The sequence below is a fragment of the Hypanus sabinus genome, chromosome 6 (assembly GCF_030144855.1).
Source record: "Hypanus sabinus isolate sHypSab1 chromosome 6, sHypSab1.hap1, whole genome shotgun sequence".
In the NCBI taxonomy this organism is placed as follows: Eukaryota; Metazoa; Chordata; class Chondrichthyes; order Myliobatiformes; family Dasyatidae; genus Hypanus; species Hypanus sabinus.
In genome coordinates this window covers 14,687,436-14,705,666 of record NC_082711.1, presented here as the reverse complement: position 1 = coordinate 14,705,666, position 18,231 = coordinate 14,687,436, and the positions used below count along the sequence as shown (strand labels likewise).

General features: G+C 41.8%; 1 protein-coding gene across 4 annotated transcripts in view; it reads right to left on the bottom strand.

Annotated features, from left to right (window-relative positions):
• nktr (natural killer cell triggering receptor) overlaps positions 1 to 18,231 on the bottom strand; it is a 245,398-nt gene that overhangs the window by 114,934 nt on the left and 112,233 nt on the right. For all 4 annotated transcript variants that reach the window (XM_059971740.1, XM_059971738.1, XM_059971739.1 and 1 more), the window contains exon 4: positions 2,476 to 2,550. In XM_059971740.1, coding sequence (XP_059827723.1) covers positions 2,476 to 2,550 — 75 coding nt within the window. The remainder of the gene's footprint in view (positions 1 to 2,475; positions 2,551 to 18,231) is intronic.

Here is an 18,231-nt window from a genome sequence, read left to right as displayed (position 1 = left end):
AAATAGTTGCTCTTCAATGCAAGCATTAACAGTTAATTATAATAAAACTCAAAGAGAAATGATCAATATCAAAACATACTATTGCTAACACCCACCACCATCACACAGCCAAACAATTTCTTCAAAAGCAACACACACTAAATGTTGAAGTAACTCAGCAAGTCAGGCAGCATCTACAGAGAGGAATAAACAATCAATGTTTCAGGCCGAGACCTTTATCAGGAGTAATGGCAGCATGTCTGTCCTGATAAAGGGTTCCAGCCTGAGACATCCATGGTTTATTCCCCTCCACAGATGCCACCTGACTTGCTTCGTGTGTGTTGGTCCAAAATCTCTTGAGTTTATGATTTCTTCGAAATCCTTACTTCCAAAGTGTTCTTAACACTGTAAGCACTGCCAACTATTCTCCCCTTCAGCTTTGGCCACTTGTGCCCTGCACCATTCTCCCATGTGACAATCACGATGGACAATTTGCATGGTATCCCTTCCCTTCTGCCCTTCAGTTTTGTCTCCATTCCGTCCCATGACTCAAGATGCAGTCCTCACTAATGATCTTTAAGGTGGGAGGAGATGCCATGCATAAGAATATAGCACAAGAAGATAGAAGTGTATCACTAGCTCCTTAAACCTGCCCCATAACTCGATATGATTCACAGGTTATCTGCCACAGTCCTAACCTCCTCTTCTCAATTCCCTCATCCTTCAAAAACCGTTATCCACTTCCTCTTGAAATACCACCAATAATCTAGCCCCCACAATCCTCAGGGGTAGAGAACAATACAGATCTATCATTCTTTGTGAGAAGCTCATACCAGTCGGAAACGATCATCTCTTAATCTTGTAGCCATGTCCCCTTGAATGAGATTTGCCCATCTGTAGAAACACTGACATCTACCACAAACATCTAAAAGTCTTCAATAAGATCATCCCCTCATTATTCTCAACTCCAAAGAAGCTATTCACACAGAATGCATGTTAAAATGAACCAGTAAGGAGTTAGGAGAGCTAGAAGGGTACCCAAAAAAGCATTGGCAAGTAGGATTAAGGAAAATCCCAAGTCATTCCACAAAACATGAACGGGAGGGTAGGACTGATCAGACATAAAAGAGGAAACGCGCCTAGAGTCAGAGGTGGTAGGGGAAGTCCTTAATGAATACTTCAATATTCAACAGTGAGAGGGAACTAGATGAATGTGAGGTCAGCATAGAACAAGCTAATATGCTGGAACACACTGATGTTAAGAAAGATGTGTTCAATCTTTTGAAAAACATTTGCAGAGAGGTTCCCACTCATTGTAATCACATGCAGCTTTCCTGACCCAATGATAAAATTTGTTGTCCAAAATTGAGAATGGCAGAAGAACATAATAGCACAGTATGGACGGACCCATGATGGCCATGATGTTGTGCCAACCTTTTAACCGATTCCAAAATCAACATAACCCTTCCCTCCCACATAGCCTTCATTTTTCTTTTATCTATGTGCCTATCCAAGAGTCTCTTAATTGTCCCTCCCACCATTATCTGCCTCTCCCACCATGCCTGGCAGCACGTTCCATGAGCACATCACTCTTAAAAAACCTACCTCTGACATAGCCCCCTTACATTTCTCCAACCACCTTAAAACTATGCCCCCTCTTGTTAGTAAAGGGACAACCCAACAAATCAACATAGCTTCTGAGTCTACAGTAACAGGGATGCTTCCAGTACAGTACCCAGCAAAACACTTGCATAACAATTAAACTTGAACCTCAAATGGAACAATGAATATAAAAATTGTCAAAACAATTAGGGAAAGAAGGTAAGACTGTTATCTTCACTGTGATCTGGGTATTGGCGACTTCCCACACAACTGCAAGAATGTTGCTAAAATGCATTGCTTCAATGTACACAACTTAATTTAAAAAATTAAAACTTCCTTCAAACACCTGTTACAGCAGAAAGCCAACAGCATCATAGAGGATGAGGAGTGAACCATTAGTTCTCTCTACCTAATGATGCCATTTTCTAAGTCCTAATCTATAGTAGGGCAGCAATTACTGAGGGGCAGACAAAGTAAAATGATAGCAGACACACCAAATCCCAGTAAGCAAAGCATACTTCCCATCGAGCCACAGTGACTATCAATGATGCTGGCTAGCGAAGCTCGTTAAACTAGAGGATACAGATTCCTGCTCCCAGCTGAAATCCCACAGACAAACAACCCTTCCCTTCCCCAAGCCTCACCAATGGTACAAAAGTGGACCAAATTCATAATCAAAAAGAGAAAAAGTTGAAAACATACATTAGTTGATATTACTTTTAAAGGGAAAAAACACAACATTATTTCAACAAAACTGTCTGCAGACTTTTTTAAAATTTTATTTGAAAATTGTTGTTTTTGTAGTTCCTGTGTGATTGTTTTCTGAACACCTTACTTTCAGGACTGACAGCTTCTAAACGCCAATTGTTGTCTAAATGTAACTTCATAACATACCTGTGCAGAGAAAGTGGAAATTCTTACAGGTCTTGGGGCAGACATCCGAAAATAATTCAAACACGATGCGGCCCACTGAAACAAGACAAAAAGAAATGTCAACTCACACAAAATGCTGGAGGAACTCATCAGGTCAGTATCTGCAAAATCTTGTGTTTATAAATGCCAACTCGTGGGTTTTTGAGGGAAAAAAACCATGTAGCCCAAGCTGATCTGTGGTTAGCAGGGTGATAGACAACAGGGCAATAAATGAGAACAATCCTTTCAGGTATCTTGTTTTGTCAAATTAACATAATGGTGGCAACATTTCTTCCAGAGGACACTACTTCCATAGCTTTAGCTCAATCAAAACCTGTCACCTCCTTTGCATCTTCTCAATTACTGTAACAGCAGAGATGCACAATTTAAAACAATACAAACCTACACAAAATACAATTTTGCATGGGTAGGTTTTTATTCCTTTGCATTGTACTGCTGCAAAACCTCAAACTTCACATGTACAGTACTGTGCAAAGGTCTTAGGTGTATCTCTCTCTCTCTCTCTATACATATACACACACATACAGATATATATATCTGCCCCCTTCCCACTCTCAGTCTACAATAGAGACCCATATCAGAATTAGGTTTATCATCACTCACATGTCATGATTTTTTTTTTAAGCAGCAGTACAGAGCAATAGATAAAATTACTAGAGTGCTGCACAAAATATTAGGCACCCTACCTATGTGAATCTGCCTAAGACTTTTGCACACTGCAGTATACTAGTGATAATAAATCTGAAGTGTTTGCAGTATTCAGAACTGGGGCTGCTCTGTTCAGCAGAAAAGGAGTAATGTGCAATGGATGGAATAGGTGCACAGAGAAGCAGGAAGCTGCAGCACAAGTTAGAGGTGAAAACTGGTTGATGCACAAGACACTTTCACCCAGAATCAGGTTTATTATCACTGACATATGTCATGAAATTTGTTGTTTTGCAGCAGCAGTACAGTGCAACACATAAAATATACTAAGAATTACAATAAGAAATATATATTTAAGAATTAAATAAGTAGTGCAAAAAGAGAGCAATAGTGAGGTGGTCGTGTTCACGGGTATACTGACCGGTCAGGTGGAGAGGAAGAAACTATTCCTAAAACCATAATATATAGGAGCAGAAGTAGGCCATTCGGCCCATCAAGTGTGCTCCGCCATTCAATCATGGGCTGATCCAATTCTTCCAGTCATTCCCACTCCCCTGCTTTCACCCCATACCCTTTGATGCCCTGACTAATCCAGAACCTATCTATCTCTGCCTTAAATACACCCAATGACTTGGCCTCCACAACCACTCATGACAACAAATTCCACAGATTATCACCCTCTGACTAAAGTAATTTCTCTGCATCTCAGTTCTAAATGGACTTTCTTCAATCCTAATGTCATGCCCTCTTGTCCTAGAATCCCCTACCATGAGAAATAACTTTGCCATATCTAATCTGTTCAGGCCTTTTAACATTCAGAATGTTTCTATGATATCCCCCATCATTCTTCTGAACTCCAGGAAATATAACCCAAAGCTGCCAGACACTCCTCATACGGTAACCCTTTCATTCCTGGAATCATTCTCACGAACCTTTGCTGAACCCTCTCCAATGTCAGTATATCCTTTCTAAAATAAGGAGCCCAAAGCTGCACACAATACTCCAAGTGTGGGCTCACATGTGCCTTAGAGCCGCAACATCACATCCCTGCTCTGATATTCTATACCTCTAGAAATGAATGCCAACATTGCATTTGCCTTCTTCACAACCAAATCAACCTGGAGGTTAATCTTTAGGATATCTTGCACAAGGACTACCAAGTCTCTCTGCATCTCTGCATTTTGAATTCCCTCCCCATCTAAATAATAGTCTGCCCATTTATTTCTTCCACCAAAGTGCATGAACATATACTTCTCCAACATTTTATTTCATTTGCCACTTCTTTGCCCATTCCCCTAAACTAAGTCTCTCTGCAGGCTCTCTGTTTCTTCAACGCTACCCGCTCCTCCACCTAACTTTGTATCATCAGCAAATTTAGCCATAAATCCATTTTAAAACATAGAGTTTTAAATTCCCTGATGGCAGTACTGAGATGAGGGCATGTTCTGGGTAGCTGTGGTCTTTAATCATGGATATGGCCTTTTGGACATATCGCATTTTGAAGACGTCCTCGATGGTGGGGAGGGTTGTGTCCATGATGGAGCCGGCTGAGTCTACAACACTCTGCAGCTTTTTCCAATCCTGTGCACTGGACCTCTTTCACAAACGGTGATGCAACCAGTTTGAATGTTCTCCATGTTACATCTGTAGAGTCTTTAGTGACACGCTAAATATCCTCAAACTGCTAATGAAATAGTTGCTGGCACTACATACGGCTCTAAAAATAGTCTTTTGTTCTACAGTTAAATTGGCAAAATTATACATGAATGGCTAAATCATATAGAGAGTACATGTCCAGTCAGCCAATTTCCAAGGCAAGATAAATTGATCCTTTACCATTTTGTTCATTAAAATATTTAATTGCATATCCAATGTGATTAGTCAGCACTGCGACACAGAAATTCATTACAGGAGATTAAAGCCTGCAGTAACTAGCAATCTGTAATTCCACATGTGCCATAGGTGCTTGCTTTTACATTATATAAAAAACACCTTATATATAAGGTAAACATTTCATTCCATTCATTTCTTGGCAATTGTTTGTCAATTAAATTCTAGTAAAGTTGCAAAGATCACCATAATTTGATTGTTTTGAATTCTGATGATGGTGCATCATCTGCTCAGAGCATCTTGGATAAGTCAGGAGAACACGCAGTGAATAAAATTTGAACTACACAGTAGAATAAAAGGGAAGCACTATCAATATCAGTGCGATTCATGGGATGGTCATAATTCTTCCAGCTTCACAGCTATTACTGATCAGCCAAAAAAGAAAGATTAGATAGAATGGAAGTCTTAGTGGAAGTCATTTATAAGTCACAAAGAGCAGAAACAGATCCTTGTAGAATATCATTGGTCACTGACCTCCAGGCAGAATACTGTCCCTCTGCCTTAAGTTGCCAAGCTAATTCTGAATCCATTCAACCAAGTTTCCCTAGATCCCATGCCTCCCAACTTACTCAATAAGCCTACTATTTTCAATGCCTTACTAAAATTCATACAAACCACATTCACTGCTCTACCTTTAACTTGCTTTATCACTTGAAAGAATTCCATCAGGCTCAGTTGCCCAATCTAACACTGGCCCGCTCAAATAATGGTCACTCTGCTTACTCCTCACTTCTTTTTCATTGGCCATTGCCCAGTGCCTAATAAAAATGATTTCAAGCGCTGCAGAAAGTCCTGACAGGCCCTGGTAATTTCTAAATCTGGCACCAAACTTCACAAGCAATGGCACCCACAACTAATGGGAGCTTTTCCTTTACATTAGCTGCACCCTTTAGTTGCTGTAAATTAAATCAAAAGTCAAATATTCAAGCGTAATTGACATTAAAAATTCAATCCATAACTAATGAAAACAAATAAATCAAAGTTCTTCAGATTTGTATAGCCTATATTCTTCTTTCCTATTCCCATGAACTGCACATAAAATTAAACAGTGCACAGGGACCACTTGTGCACCAAATTCATTCCTCTAATCGGAACCATACCAAGTTTCTTTACCATAAGGATTAAAGAATCGAACAGTATTGACAAGGTGTTGTTGTAAGACCATAGGAGCAAAATTGGACCATTTGGCCCATCAAGTCTGCTTCACAATTCCATCATGGCTGATTTATTATCCCTTTCAACCACATTTTGGTGCCTTCTCTTTGTAACTTTTGACACCCTGACTAATTAAGAACCTATCGACCTCTGTCTTAAATACATCTAATGACCTCTGCTTTACATATACTCAATAACTTGGCCTCCACAGCTGTCTGCAGCATGAATTCCACAAATTCATTACTCTTTGGTTAAAGAAATTCCTCCTCATCTTTGTTCTAAATGAACATCCTTCCACTCTGATGCTGTGCCCTCTGGTCCTAGGCTCACCAACTCTTGATTGCAACTGCTATACCAAAAGGGCAGGGAAAAGCTGAAGCAAGTCAGTAGAAGTTGCAAAAAAACCCAAAGGATTTGGAATGTTTCTATTTAAATACTAAACACCATCTTTAAATTTGGGTGATATTCTGCTTCAGGAACACTGGGTGAGGTATCAAAGGGCAAATGACACAGCAGGAATCAGCATCTCACACAAATGAGTTTTCTCTCGCCAATCCTACTTAAGGTCAATGCAGAGTAAGAGAGACAGTTGTTCAAACTACCTCACTATACAAGCTATTGATAGAGAGGAGAACTGCAGGCAGAATTCTGGCTTCTTTCTTGCCCTAGAGAAGGACATGTGCCAAAAGGAAAAAGAGAAGACAAAAGTAAATACTCCTTCTCCTCCAGTTGTAAACCAACTGAACAATACATCAATGAGTTGGAAAAGTCTGAGCTTCCATTACCTGTGGCAGAGGTGACTGTACTATTCTCTCCAGCTACATTCAATCATCACATCCCACTTCAACAAAGCACAATTTTCAGTGCCTTGCTTCCCCATTAGAAGCTAACAACGGGACTGGTGTACAAAAGAACACAGGATTTCAAACTGCTGTCTGCAGGGATATTATTAGCATTGAGTGTTTTCACCTTCTGCACTACAACTATATACACCACCCATAATAATCTGCTGCAGTCTTCTAACTTATCTGCCTTTCCTAGGTACCAGCATCTTCCTTTAAAGAAATGTGGGGCAGGGAGTGGGGTGGTAGAGAGAAAACACTTAAAAGTTTAAACACCTTTTGAAATTTAACATAATTCAATATAAAAAATAACTGGCTGTGAAGTGTGATACACAAGTTATTAATGAATTTTAAGACACACAGATGCAGTTCATTTACACCAACCTCTTGAAGATCGCGTTTTATTGATCATTGTAATATGACATAAGGTCAAACTTGACCTATTTTTAGAAATGCTTTTGAGCTCTCATACTTCAAATACCTTCTGCTGTATTAAAAGTTCCTAAAGGTTGTTATAGCTGTGGGCTGCTAATGGGGACAAGCTCCCACTACCTATTAAATGCTCCCAGTGGAGTGCACCTCAAGTAGTCTCTGACAACCAAGTCCAGCTCCTGGCCTTCACGTGTGGCTTAGGTACTAAAACCGGCGGAACTGTTTCTACTGACAGGAGAAGGAACAAAGGTGGGTTACTGGCTCCTTAAAACCAGTCGCTTCAGGAAGATGGAGCTCGTCAGCCATGGTTGTCAGCTCATCTAGAAGGAAAACTCTGATCTCAAATCTCCGCTGCCTTGCAGCTATACCCACTCATGGGGAAGACTTGAGAAGTAAACCCTCTCCAAAGCCTCAACTTCCTTCCTATAATGGAGTGACCAGTACTGTTTGCAATATGCCAAATGTGGCCTAGAGTTTTATAAAGCTGCAACATAACTTCCTGACTTTAGAACTCAATGCCTTGTCTACTAAAGGCAAGCATGTCATATGCCTTCTTAACTATCGCATCAATCCATGTTGCCACTTTCAGGGAGCTATGAATTTGGACCCCAAATATACTGTCTGCCTGCTTTATGTCTCTCATAATCTTGTAACTGCTCATTAACACTGTTACTTGTCTTTACATTCGACCTACCAAGGTGTAACACTTAACATTTAATCCAAAATTGCTTAATGTCATTTTCTGTACACAAGTGTAAGGAAAAGAAAATAATTGTTACTCTGGATCTGATGCAGCGCAAAAGTAACACAGAAGAGAAAGAAAACAATACTAAAAACCACACAATAAATATAAATACATAAGTTGGTTTATATACATAGATTGATTGTATGCCCAAAAACAACACAAGTCTGTACATAAAGTGACTGACTGGAAATAATAAAGTAGTGGTGGAGATGGTGGGTGGAGGTGTTGATCAGTCTTACTGGTTGGGGAAAGTAACTGCTCTTAAGTCTGGTAGTCCTGATGTGGATGCTATGAAACCTCCTCCCCGATAGCAGTGAGGCAAACAATCCATAAGCAGGGTGGGTGGGATCCTTTACAATTATACTGGCCCTTTTCAAGCACCTTTCTGTTTATACATCCTTGATGGCAGGTAGTTTGGTACCGGTGAAGCACTGGGCAGTTTGACTATCCACTGTAAGGCCTCCCTGTCCAACACAGTACAGTTTCAGTACTAAGCAGTTGATGCAGCTCACTAGGATGCTCTCTACTGCGCACCTGCAGAATGACACAAGTCTGGATGTGTAAAGTCCAGCTCTCTTCAGCCTCCTCAGAAAGTAGAGGCATTGGTGAGCTTTCCTGTCTATGTAGGATGTTGTGTGTGATGTGCACTCCCAGGAGTTTCAAACTGGCTGCAATTTATAGCGCTGTGTTGCCAGTGTAAGGGGGATATGAATGGTGAAAGCGGTAACTATCTCCTTTATTTTGCTGACATTAAGCGGTTATTTGCCTGACACCAGGCCTTGAGCTCTTCCACCTCCTCTCTGTTGGCCATCTCATTACTGGCAGTGATGAGCCCCACAATGTCATGTTATTGGCAAACTGCTTGCTTGGGTGTCTGACCATGCAGTCACATGGAGGACAGTGACCAGTGTATACAGCAATGGGTTCAGCACACAGCCCTAGGGGGCACTCATGTTGAGGAGGATGCAGAGGGAGGAGTGGTTGTGCATCCCGACTATCGGACATCTGCTCCTTTGAAAGTCCAACACCCAGTTGCACACTGGTGTATTTAGACGAAGGAATAGCAATAGGAGCTTGCTCACCAAGGTCTCGGGAGCAATAGTGTTGAATGCTCAACTGAAATCCAGAAACAGCATCCTGACATAACTGCCCTTATTTTCTAGGTATATCTGGGCCTGGTGCATGACAGATGCTATGTCATCAGTCATAGAGCAGTTCTGTAGGTAAGTATCTTGGAGAGTGTCCGATGTGGCAGGAAAAACGTTTTTGATATGTTCCATATTCAGCCATTCAAAGCACTTCATGATGATTGGCGCCAGTGCCGTTGGGCCATAGTCCTATAGTTCTGAAGGTGTACAGTTCTTTTGAACAGAAATGATGGTGGCTGACTGGAAGTGTGAGGGGACAGTAGCCTAGATGACTGAAGTGCTAAAGATGTCTGTGAAGATGTCAGTGAGCTGTTGTGCACAATGCCTGAGTGTTCAGCCTGGAACATTTTTTAGCACAGCTGTCTTAAGGGGGTTGACTCTCTGAAGAGGCCTCGTGTCTGTGCTGCTGTTACAGACAGTGGCTGCTCACCTGGGGGGATGGGGAGGTAGCTTTCATGGCTGTCATTGTGTTTCATGCCTCGAAGTGTGCATAGAAGTTGTTTAGAGCATCGGGAGAGAGGTGGTATCTGGTACAGTCAACATTATTTTTCCTTGCATAGTCAGTAATGCCCTTGATGCCCAGCCACATATGCCAGGGATTGTTCTTGAATTTTTTTGTGAGTAGGCAGTCTTTGCTCTCAATGTCTAAGATGAGATTTGCCATCTGCCATTTCACACCCATATCTGCAACTGACCTATATCAAAGTTATTTTTATACATCACAAATAGCAGAAGTCCTAGTATAGATCCCTGCAGAACACCACTAATCATAGAATAAGTCCCTTCGACCACTACTGTTTTCCATGGGCAATCAGCGAAATCACCATTGATCCCGTGCATCTCCTGGATGAGTATCCCATGAGGGGCCTTGTCAAAATAAAATCCATGTAGACATCCACAGTTCTACCTTCATCAATCATGCTCCTCACTTTGTCAAAAAACTCAATTTTTGCCCTGCACAAAGCAATGCTGACTCTTTAAAAATACTCATAAATCCAGTCCCTAAGAATTCTCTTCAGTGTCTTCCCTACCACTGAGATGAGACCCTCCGGTCTATAGTTTCCAGGATTATCCCTCATTCCTTCTCTTTCCTATGTATTTATCCCCAAATAACCATTTCCAATTTACTTTCTCCAGCTCCTGCCTAATAACGATGCAATTACTTTTATCCACCCCCGCCCCCACCCGATTATCTAGCCAGTTTCATTCCCTAATACAAGGTCTTCTGCACACCATCCCTCACTGGACCCTACATTCTGACCCTTCTCAGTTCTGGTGCTAGAAGAGTCACAGTCAATATTGGGGAGGTTAAAATAAGTTTAAATAAATTGGGGAGTTTAAGTTATCAGTACAGTAAGTTCTGACAACCTTCCACGATCTGTCAGCTTCTCTGCTCCTCTAGCGACTGCACCATTCACATTCCGGAATTCTACCCATATCTCCATGGCGGATGATCCCTCCGAGATGCTCTCTCCTAGTGCAGCTGCAACATTCTCCCTCACCAGTAATACAACTACCCCGCATCTTAGACATCCCCCACTTTCGTATGGAAAACATGTATGTCCAGGAAAACTTGTCAGTTCTGCCCTGCTCTCAGCCAAGTTTCTCTAATGGCTGCAGTACTGTAGCTCCATATACTGATCTAGGTTCTAAATTTATCTGCTTTGCCCATTACATTTCTTTTGCATTCATACAAATACATCTCAGATTTGCTGTATTATACAGGCCCTGTCTGCTTTTGCTGTTTGATTTAGTTCACTCACCCTCTCCAGAAAGAAAGACCATTCCAAAGTAGTAGCCCAAGAAGCAAAGTACAAAGTAAATTTATTATCAAAGTACATATATGTCATCATATACATCCCCGAGGTTCATTTTCTTGAGGGCAATTCACAGTAAATACACAGAACCACAATAGAATCAATGAAAAGCCACAACCGAACAATCAAAGTGTAAAAGACGGCAAACTGTGCATATACAAAAAGAATAAGAATAAATAAGCAATAAATATCATGAACATGGCATGACGAGTCCTTGAAAGGGAGCCCATAGATTGTGGGAACAGTTCAGTGTTGAAGTGAGTGGCTGAGTGAAGTTATCTCCTCTGGTTCAAGAACCTGGTGGTTGAGGAAGTAAAAACTTCCTGAACCTGATGGTATGGGTCCTAAAGTTCCTGTACCTCCTTCTTGATTGCAGCAGCAAGTGCAGAGCATGACCATAAGACACAGGAGCAGAATTAGGCCAAATGGCCCATCGAGTCTGCTCTACCATTCGATCATGCTGATCCTTTCCCCCCACCCTCTCCTCAGCTTCACTCCCTGGCCTTCTACTCTGTAACCTTTGATACTGTGTCCAATCAAGAAGCTAGCTCTCTAAATTCTCTTTTCAGGGCCTCTTTGCTTTTCCTTCCTAAGTCATTGGTACCAATATTTACCAAGACATCTGGCTCCCTCCCTCACCAAATTACTGTGGATGCAATCCAAGACGTCCCTGACACTGGCACCTGGGAGGTAACATACTATTTGGGTGTCCCGTTCCCATCTACGGAATCTCCTATCTGTTCCTCTGACTATTGACTCTCTTATTACCACTGCTCCCCTCTTCTCCCCCTTCTGCACCACAGATCTATGCTCAATGCCAGTAACTCAGTCTCCGTGGCATAACCCTGGGAGGTCAACCCACAACAGTATCTTGCAGTAACATGACTCTGGATGGTAGGGGTCTCAATAACTGAATTTATGCAGTAGTGGGTTGAAGGGATTGGATGCACCCAGGAAGCCCTCTATGACAGTGCTCTTTGTTGTTTACTATATTGCTAAGTTTTGAATCTTTGGCAAACTTCGAAGACCCCAACAGCAGGTCATTAATGTGTAACGGGGACAATGGCTCCAGTACAGATCCTTAGAGAACCCTACAATGTGTCAAAACAATTTGGAAAACAAATTTTCCATCAAGGTTTTTCTTCTACTTCTTAGCAAATTTCACAGCTATGTTACCATTGCTTCTAAATCTTATTGGCATTGATTTTATTAACAAGTTCAGTATGTGATATTTCATCATATATTTTAGACACATCACCCTCATTGCCCACATCAATCTTGCTGTTTCAAAGAACTTGATCAAATTCATCAAACACAATTTGCTGTTTATTGAACCTGAACTGGCTTTGAATACACCATGTAAGTATTCCTCTATTTACAAACACCTCATTTAAAGTTTTTGCTTTACTTGAGGGCATGAAAAAAAACTGAAGCAATGGTAATATTAAAGAAACCTGATATGTAACTGTAGGATCGTATTGGGAAATGAAATCCTGAAACAAGTTCACAACTTCAAGTACCTTGGATCATGGGTAACATCTGATGGCAAATGCGAAACAGACATGAAAGCAAGAATAGCAATGGCAAGAGCAGCATTTACAGAAATGAGAAACATTCTAACAAACAAGAAAATAGCAATTGACATCCGCCTTAAGAACTCTCAGCTGCTACCTTCTTCCTATACTGATGTGTGGCTGCGAGTCAAGGACCATCACAAATGCAATGGAAAAATGAATCAATGCAGCAGAGATGTGGTTCCTCAGAAGAATGCTATGCTATCATATACAGACAGGATAGCCAATGAAGAAATTCTACAGAGAACGCAAAAAACGTACATTATTTTAAAAAATCAGAAAACAGCAATGAAAATTCTTTGGACACATAATGCAAAGAGAGACATTAGAACATTTAGTTACAACTGGAAAAATGGAAAGAAAAAAGCAGAGGCAGACAGAGAATGAGAATGATAAATGGATTAACATCATGGTTAGAAACAGGGGAGGCAACAACTACAATTCGGAGGGTCAGGGACCGTGATGGATGAAGAGACATGATTGCCTACGCTGAACGGCAGGGTACCTGAACTGAGGGCATGAGCTCTTGACTTAGGAATTTGTTTCCTGATGAAATACAGTGCACCACTCTCCACCAGAATGAAATACAACCCGCACAAAACACTGGATGATCTCAGCAGGTCAGACAACATCTATGGAGAGACATAAAAGAGTTTATGTTTTGGGCCAGGACCCTCCATCAGGACTCCTCTCCACAGATGCTGCCTGATCTGCTGAGTTCCTCAGTATAGTGGTTCGCGCAATACTATTATAGCTTAGGAGTTTGTACGCTCTCCCCATGACTGTGTGTGTTTCGTCCCATAGTCCAAAGATATACCAGTTAGTAGGTTAATTGTCCTGTGTTTGGGCTAGGGTTAAATAGATAGGTTGCTGGCCAGCATGGCTTATTGGGCTGGCAGGACCTTTTGCACTGTATCTCAAAATATCTTTTTTTAATTTAAAAATAAATTTAAAAATCTCTCGAGTTTATGAAACCCAATGATCTCACAAGAGACTTCCCCATATCATTTACTTTGGCAGATATTACTTCCTCCATTACTACCTCTATTACTTCCTCCAGTACTACGTACTTCAGGACTGACAGGAATGAAAAGTCAATTGGAGGAACTGAAAGATGGATTTACAGAAAAGATGGACACTGATTTATGCAAAGTCAATATACCAGGGAGTTTGAAAACAGCGGTGGCGAGTGATGGCAGTTGTAAGGTTAGATAGAACGAAAACCTGTCTTGCAGGAGATGGATGACACGATCAAACCACAAGAGAAGAAACTGTTTACAATATGGCAGGTCCAAAGAATAGGAACCGAGAATGGAATGGTCAGCATTTTATCCAGGGGAATTGGATCAATATAACTGATCAATGCCATGAATTACAAGCTGGTTCAGAGCTAGAGCAGCAAAGCAATGCTTACACAGTAGCTTTATTTTCTTACTTAAATTGTCATAGGAGAACTTTTTGGCTCATAGCAGCACCCAGCAGAACAATCCATCTCCTTACTTCCCTGTGCTTCCGTGCTTCTCTCTTACTTCCTACCACTCAACAGTGAACCATTTAACCTAGTGGTATTTCTGTGGAATGTGGGAGGAAAGTAGAATGACCATAATAAGACCATAAGACATAGGAGCAGAAATAGGCTATTTGGCCCATTGAGTCTATCCTGCCATTCAATCGTGGCTGATCTTCCCTTTCCCCTCCTTACCCCACTCCCTGGCTTTCTCCCCGCAACCTTTGATGCTGTGGCCAATCAGGAACCTATCAATCTCCGCCTTAAACAATCAACGACCTGGCATCCACAGCTGCCTGTGGTAACAAATTCCACAAACTCACCACCCTCTGGCTAAAGAAATTTCTCCACATCTCTGTTTTAAGTGTATGCCCGTATCCTGAGGCTGTGTCCTTGTCTTAGATTCTCCACCATGGGAAACATTCTTTCCATATTTACCCTGCCTAGGCTTTTCAACATACGACAGGTTTCAATGAGATCCCCTCCAGCATCCTTCTAAATTCCAGCAAGTACAAGCCCAGAGCCATCAAACGCTCCTCGTATCATCCTTGTGAACCTCCTCTGGACCCTCTCCAATGGCAGGACTTCTTTTCTGAGATGAGGAGCCCAAAACTATTCACAATACTCAAGGTGAGGCTTCACCAGTGCCTTATAATGACTTACCATCATATCCCTGCTCTTTCTTACATTCTAGACCTCTTGAAAGGAATGCAAACATCGCATTTGCCTTCCTCATCACCGACTCTACCTGCAAGTTAACCTTTAAGATGTTCTGCACAAGGACTCCCTTTGCACCTCAGATTTTTGGATTTTCACCCTGTTTAGAAAATAGTCTGCACATTTACTTCTTCTATCAAAGTGTAAGACCATGTATTTTTCAACATTATATTTCATTTACCACTTCCTTGCCCATTTTCTGAATCTGTCAAAGTCCTTCTGCAGCCTTCCTGTTTCCTCAACACTACCTGCCCCTCCACCAACATTCGTATCATCTGCATATCTGGCAACAAAGCCATCTATTCCATCATTTAAATAACTGATATACAGCGTAAAAAGAAGTGGTCGAAACAGCAGCCACTGTGGAACACCACTAGTCACTGGCAGCCAACCAGAAAAGGATACTTTTATTCCCACTACACACACAAAATGCTGGTAGAACACAGCAGGCTAGGCAGCATCTATAGGGAGAAGCAATGTCGATGTTTCGGGCTGGGACCCTTCTTCAGGACTAACCAAAAGGAAAGATAGAAAGAGATTTGAAAGTAGAGGGGTGAGGGGGAAAATGTGAACTGATAGGAGTAGACTGGAGGGGGTGGGATGAAGCCAAGAGCTGGAAAGGTGATTGGCAAAAGTGATACAGAGCTGGAGAAGGGAAAGGATCATGGGACGGGAGGAGAAAGAAAGGGGGAGGGGGGGGGAGTACCAGAGGGAGATGGAGAACAGGCAAACAACTAATTATGTCAGGGATGGGGTAAGAAGGGGAGGAGGGGCATTAACAGAAGTTAGAGAAGTCAATATTAATGCCATCAGGTTGGAGGCTACCCAGCCGGTATATAAGGTGTTGTTCCTCCAACCTGAGTTTGGATTCATTTTGACAATAGAGGAGGTCATGGATAGACATATCAGAATGGGAATGGGACATGGAGTGGCCACACATTTTAATTCCATGTCCCATTCTGATATGTCTATCCATTGGCCTCCTCTACTGTCAAAATGAATCCAAGCTCAGGTTGGAGGAACAACACCTTATATACCGGCTGGGTAGCCTCCAACTTGATGGCATGAGCATTGACTTCTCTAACTTCCGTTAATGCCCCTCCTCCCCTTCTTACTCCATCCCTGACATATTTAGTTGTTTGCCTGTTCTCCATCTCCCTCTGGTGCTCCTCAACCCCTTTCTTTCTCCTGAGGCCTCCCGTCCCATGATCCTTTCCCTTCTCCAGCTCTGTATCACTTTTGCCAATCACCTTTCCAGCTCTTGGCTTCATCTCACCCCCTCCGGTCTACTCCTATCATTTCGCATTTCCCCCTCCCCCCCTCTACTTTCAAATCTCTTACTATCTTTCCTTTCGGTTAGCCCTGACGAAGGGTCTCGGCCCAAAACGTTCTCCCTATAGATGCTGCCTAGCCTGCTGTGTTCTACCAGCATTTTGTGTGTGTTGTTGTTTGAATTTCCAGCATCTGCAGATTTCCTCGTGTTTGCTTTTATTCCCACTGATTGCCTCCTACCAATCAGCCAATACTCCAACTATGCCAGTACACTTTCCTGTAATACCATGGTTCTTAACTTGGTAAGCAGCCTCATGTGCGACACTTTGTCAAGGGCTTCTGAAAATCCAAATATACAACATCCACTGCATCCCCTTATCCATCCTTCTTGTAATCTACTCAAATTCCAACAGGTTCGTCAGGCAAGTTAAGGAAACCATGCTGACTTTGTCCTATCTTGACCTGTGTCATCAAGTACTCCATAACCTCATCTTAACAATTGACTCCAACATCTTCCCAACCACTGAGATCAGGCTAACTTCCTATAATTTCCTTTCTGCTGCTGCCCTCCTTTCTTAAAGAATGGAGTGACTTTTGCAATTTTCCTGTCCTCTCGAACCATGGCAGAGTCCAATGACTGGACCCCAGTGTTTTTAAAAGGCCTTTGACAAGGTGCCACACACGAGGCTGCTTAACAAGTTATGAGCTCATGGTATTACAGGAAAGCTTCTAGTATGGATAGAGCAGTAGCTGACTGGCAGGAGGCAAAAGAGTGGGAACAAAGGGAGCCTTTTTGGGTTGCCTGCCAGTGACTAGTGGTGTTCCACAGGGGTCTGTGTTGGGACTGATTCCTTTTATGTTATATGTCAGTGATTTGGATGATGGAATTGATGGCTTTGTTGCAAAGTTTGCTGACGATATGAAGATAGGATAGGTGGAGGTGCAGGTAGTTCTGAGAAAATAAAGGCTACAGAAGAACTTAGATTAGGAGAATGGGCAAAGAAATGGCAGATGGAATACAGTATTGGGACGTGTATGGTCAAGCACTTTGCTAGAAGAAATGAAAGGGTTGACTTTTTTTTAAAATGGAGAGAAAATACGAAAAACTGAGGGGTAAAGGGACTTGTGTTGGATTCCCTAAAAGTTAATTTGCAGGTCTGTGGTGAGGAAGGTAAATGAGATGTTAACATACATTTCAAGAGAACTAGAATATAAAAGCATGACAATGTTGATACTTTATAAAGCACTGGTGAGGCCTCACTATTGTATTGAGCAGTTTTGGGCTCTTTACCTTAGAAATGATGTGCTGAAACTGGAGAGGGTTCAAAGGATATTCATGAAGAATATTCAAAGGATATTCCAGGATTGAATGGCTTATCAGATGAAGAGCATTTGATGTCCCTGGGCCTGTATTCACTTGAATTCAGAACAATCAGGAGTGAACTCACCGAAACCTAGCCAATATCGAAAGGTCTTGATAGTATGAATGTGGACAGGATGTTTCCTATAGTGGAGGAGTCTATGACCAGAGGTCACAGCCTCAGAATAGAGGGATGTCCTTTTAGAATGGAGATGAGGAGGAATTTCTTTAGCGAGATAGTGGTGAATCTGTGGAACTCTTTGCCACAGGCAGCTGTGGAGGCCAAGTCTTTATGTATGTTTAAGGCAGAGATTGATAGATTCTGGACTGGTCAAGTTACTAAGGGACGTATTTTGTCATATATATTAATGTTCTGGATGATGGGGTGGTAAATTGGATTAGTAAGTATGTAGATGATACTAAGGTAGGTGGCGTAGTGGATAATGAAGTAGGTTTTCAAAGCTTGCAGAGAGATTTAGGCCAGTTAGAAGAGTGGGCTGAATGATGGCAGATGGAGTTTAATGCTGGTAAGTGTGAGGTGCTACATTTTGGTAGGAATAATCCAAATAGGACATACATGGTAAATGGTAGGGCATTGAAGACTGCAGTAGAA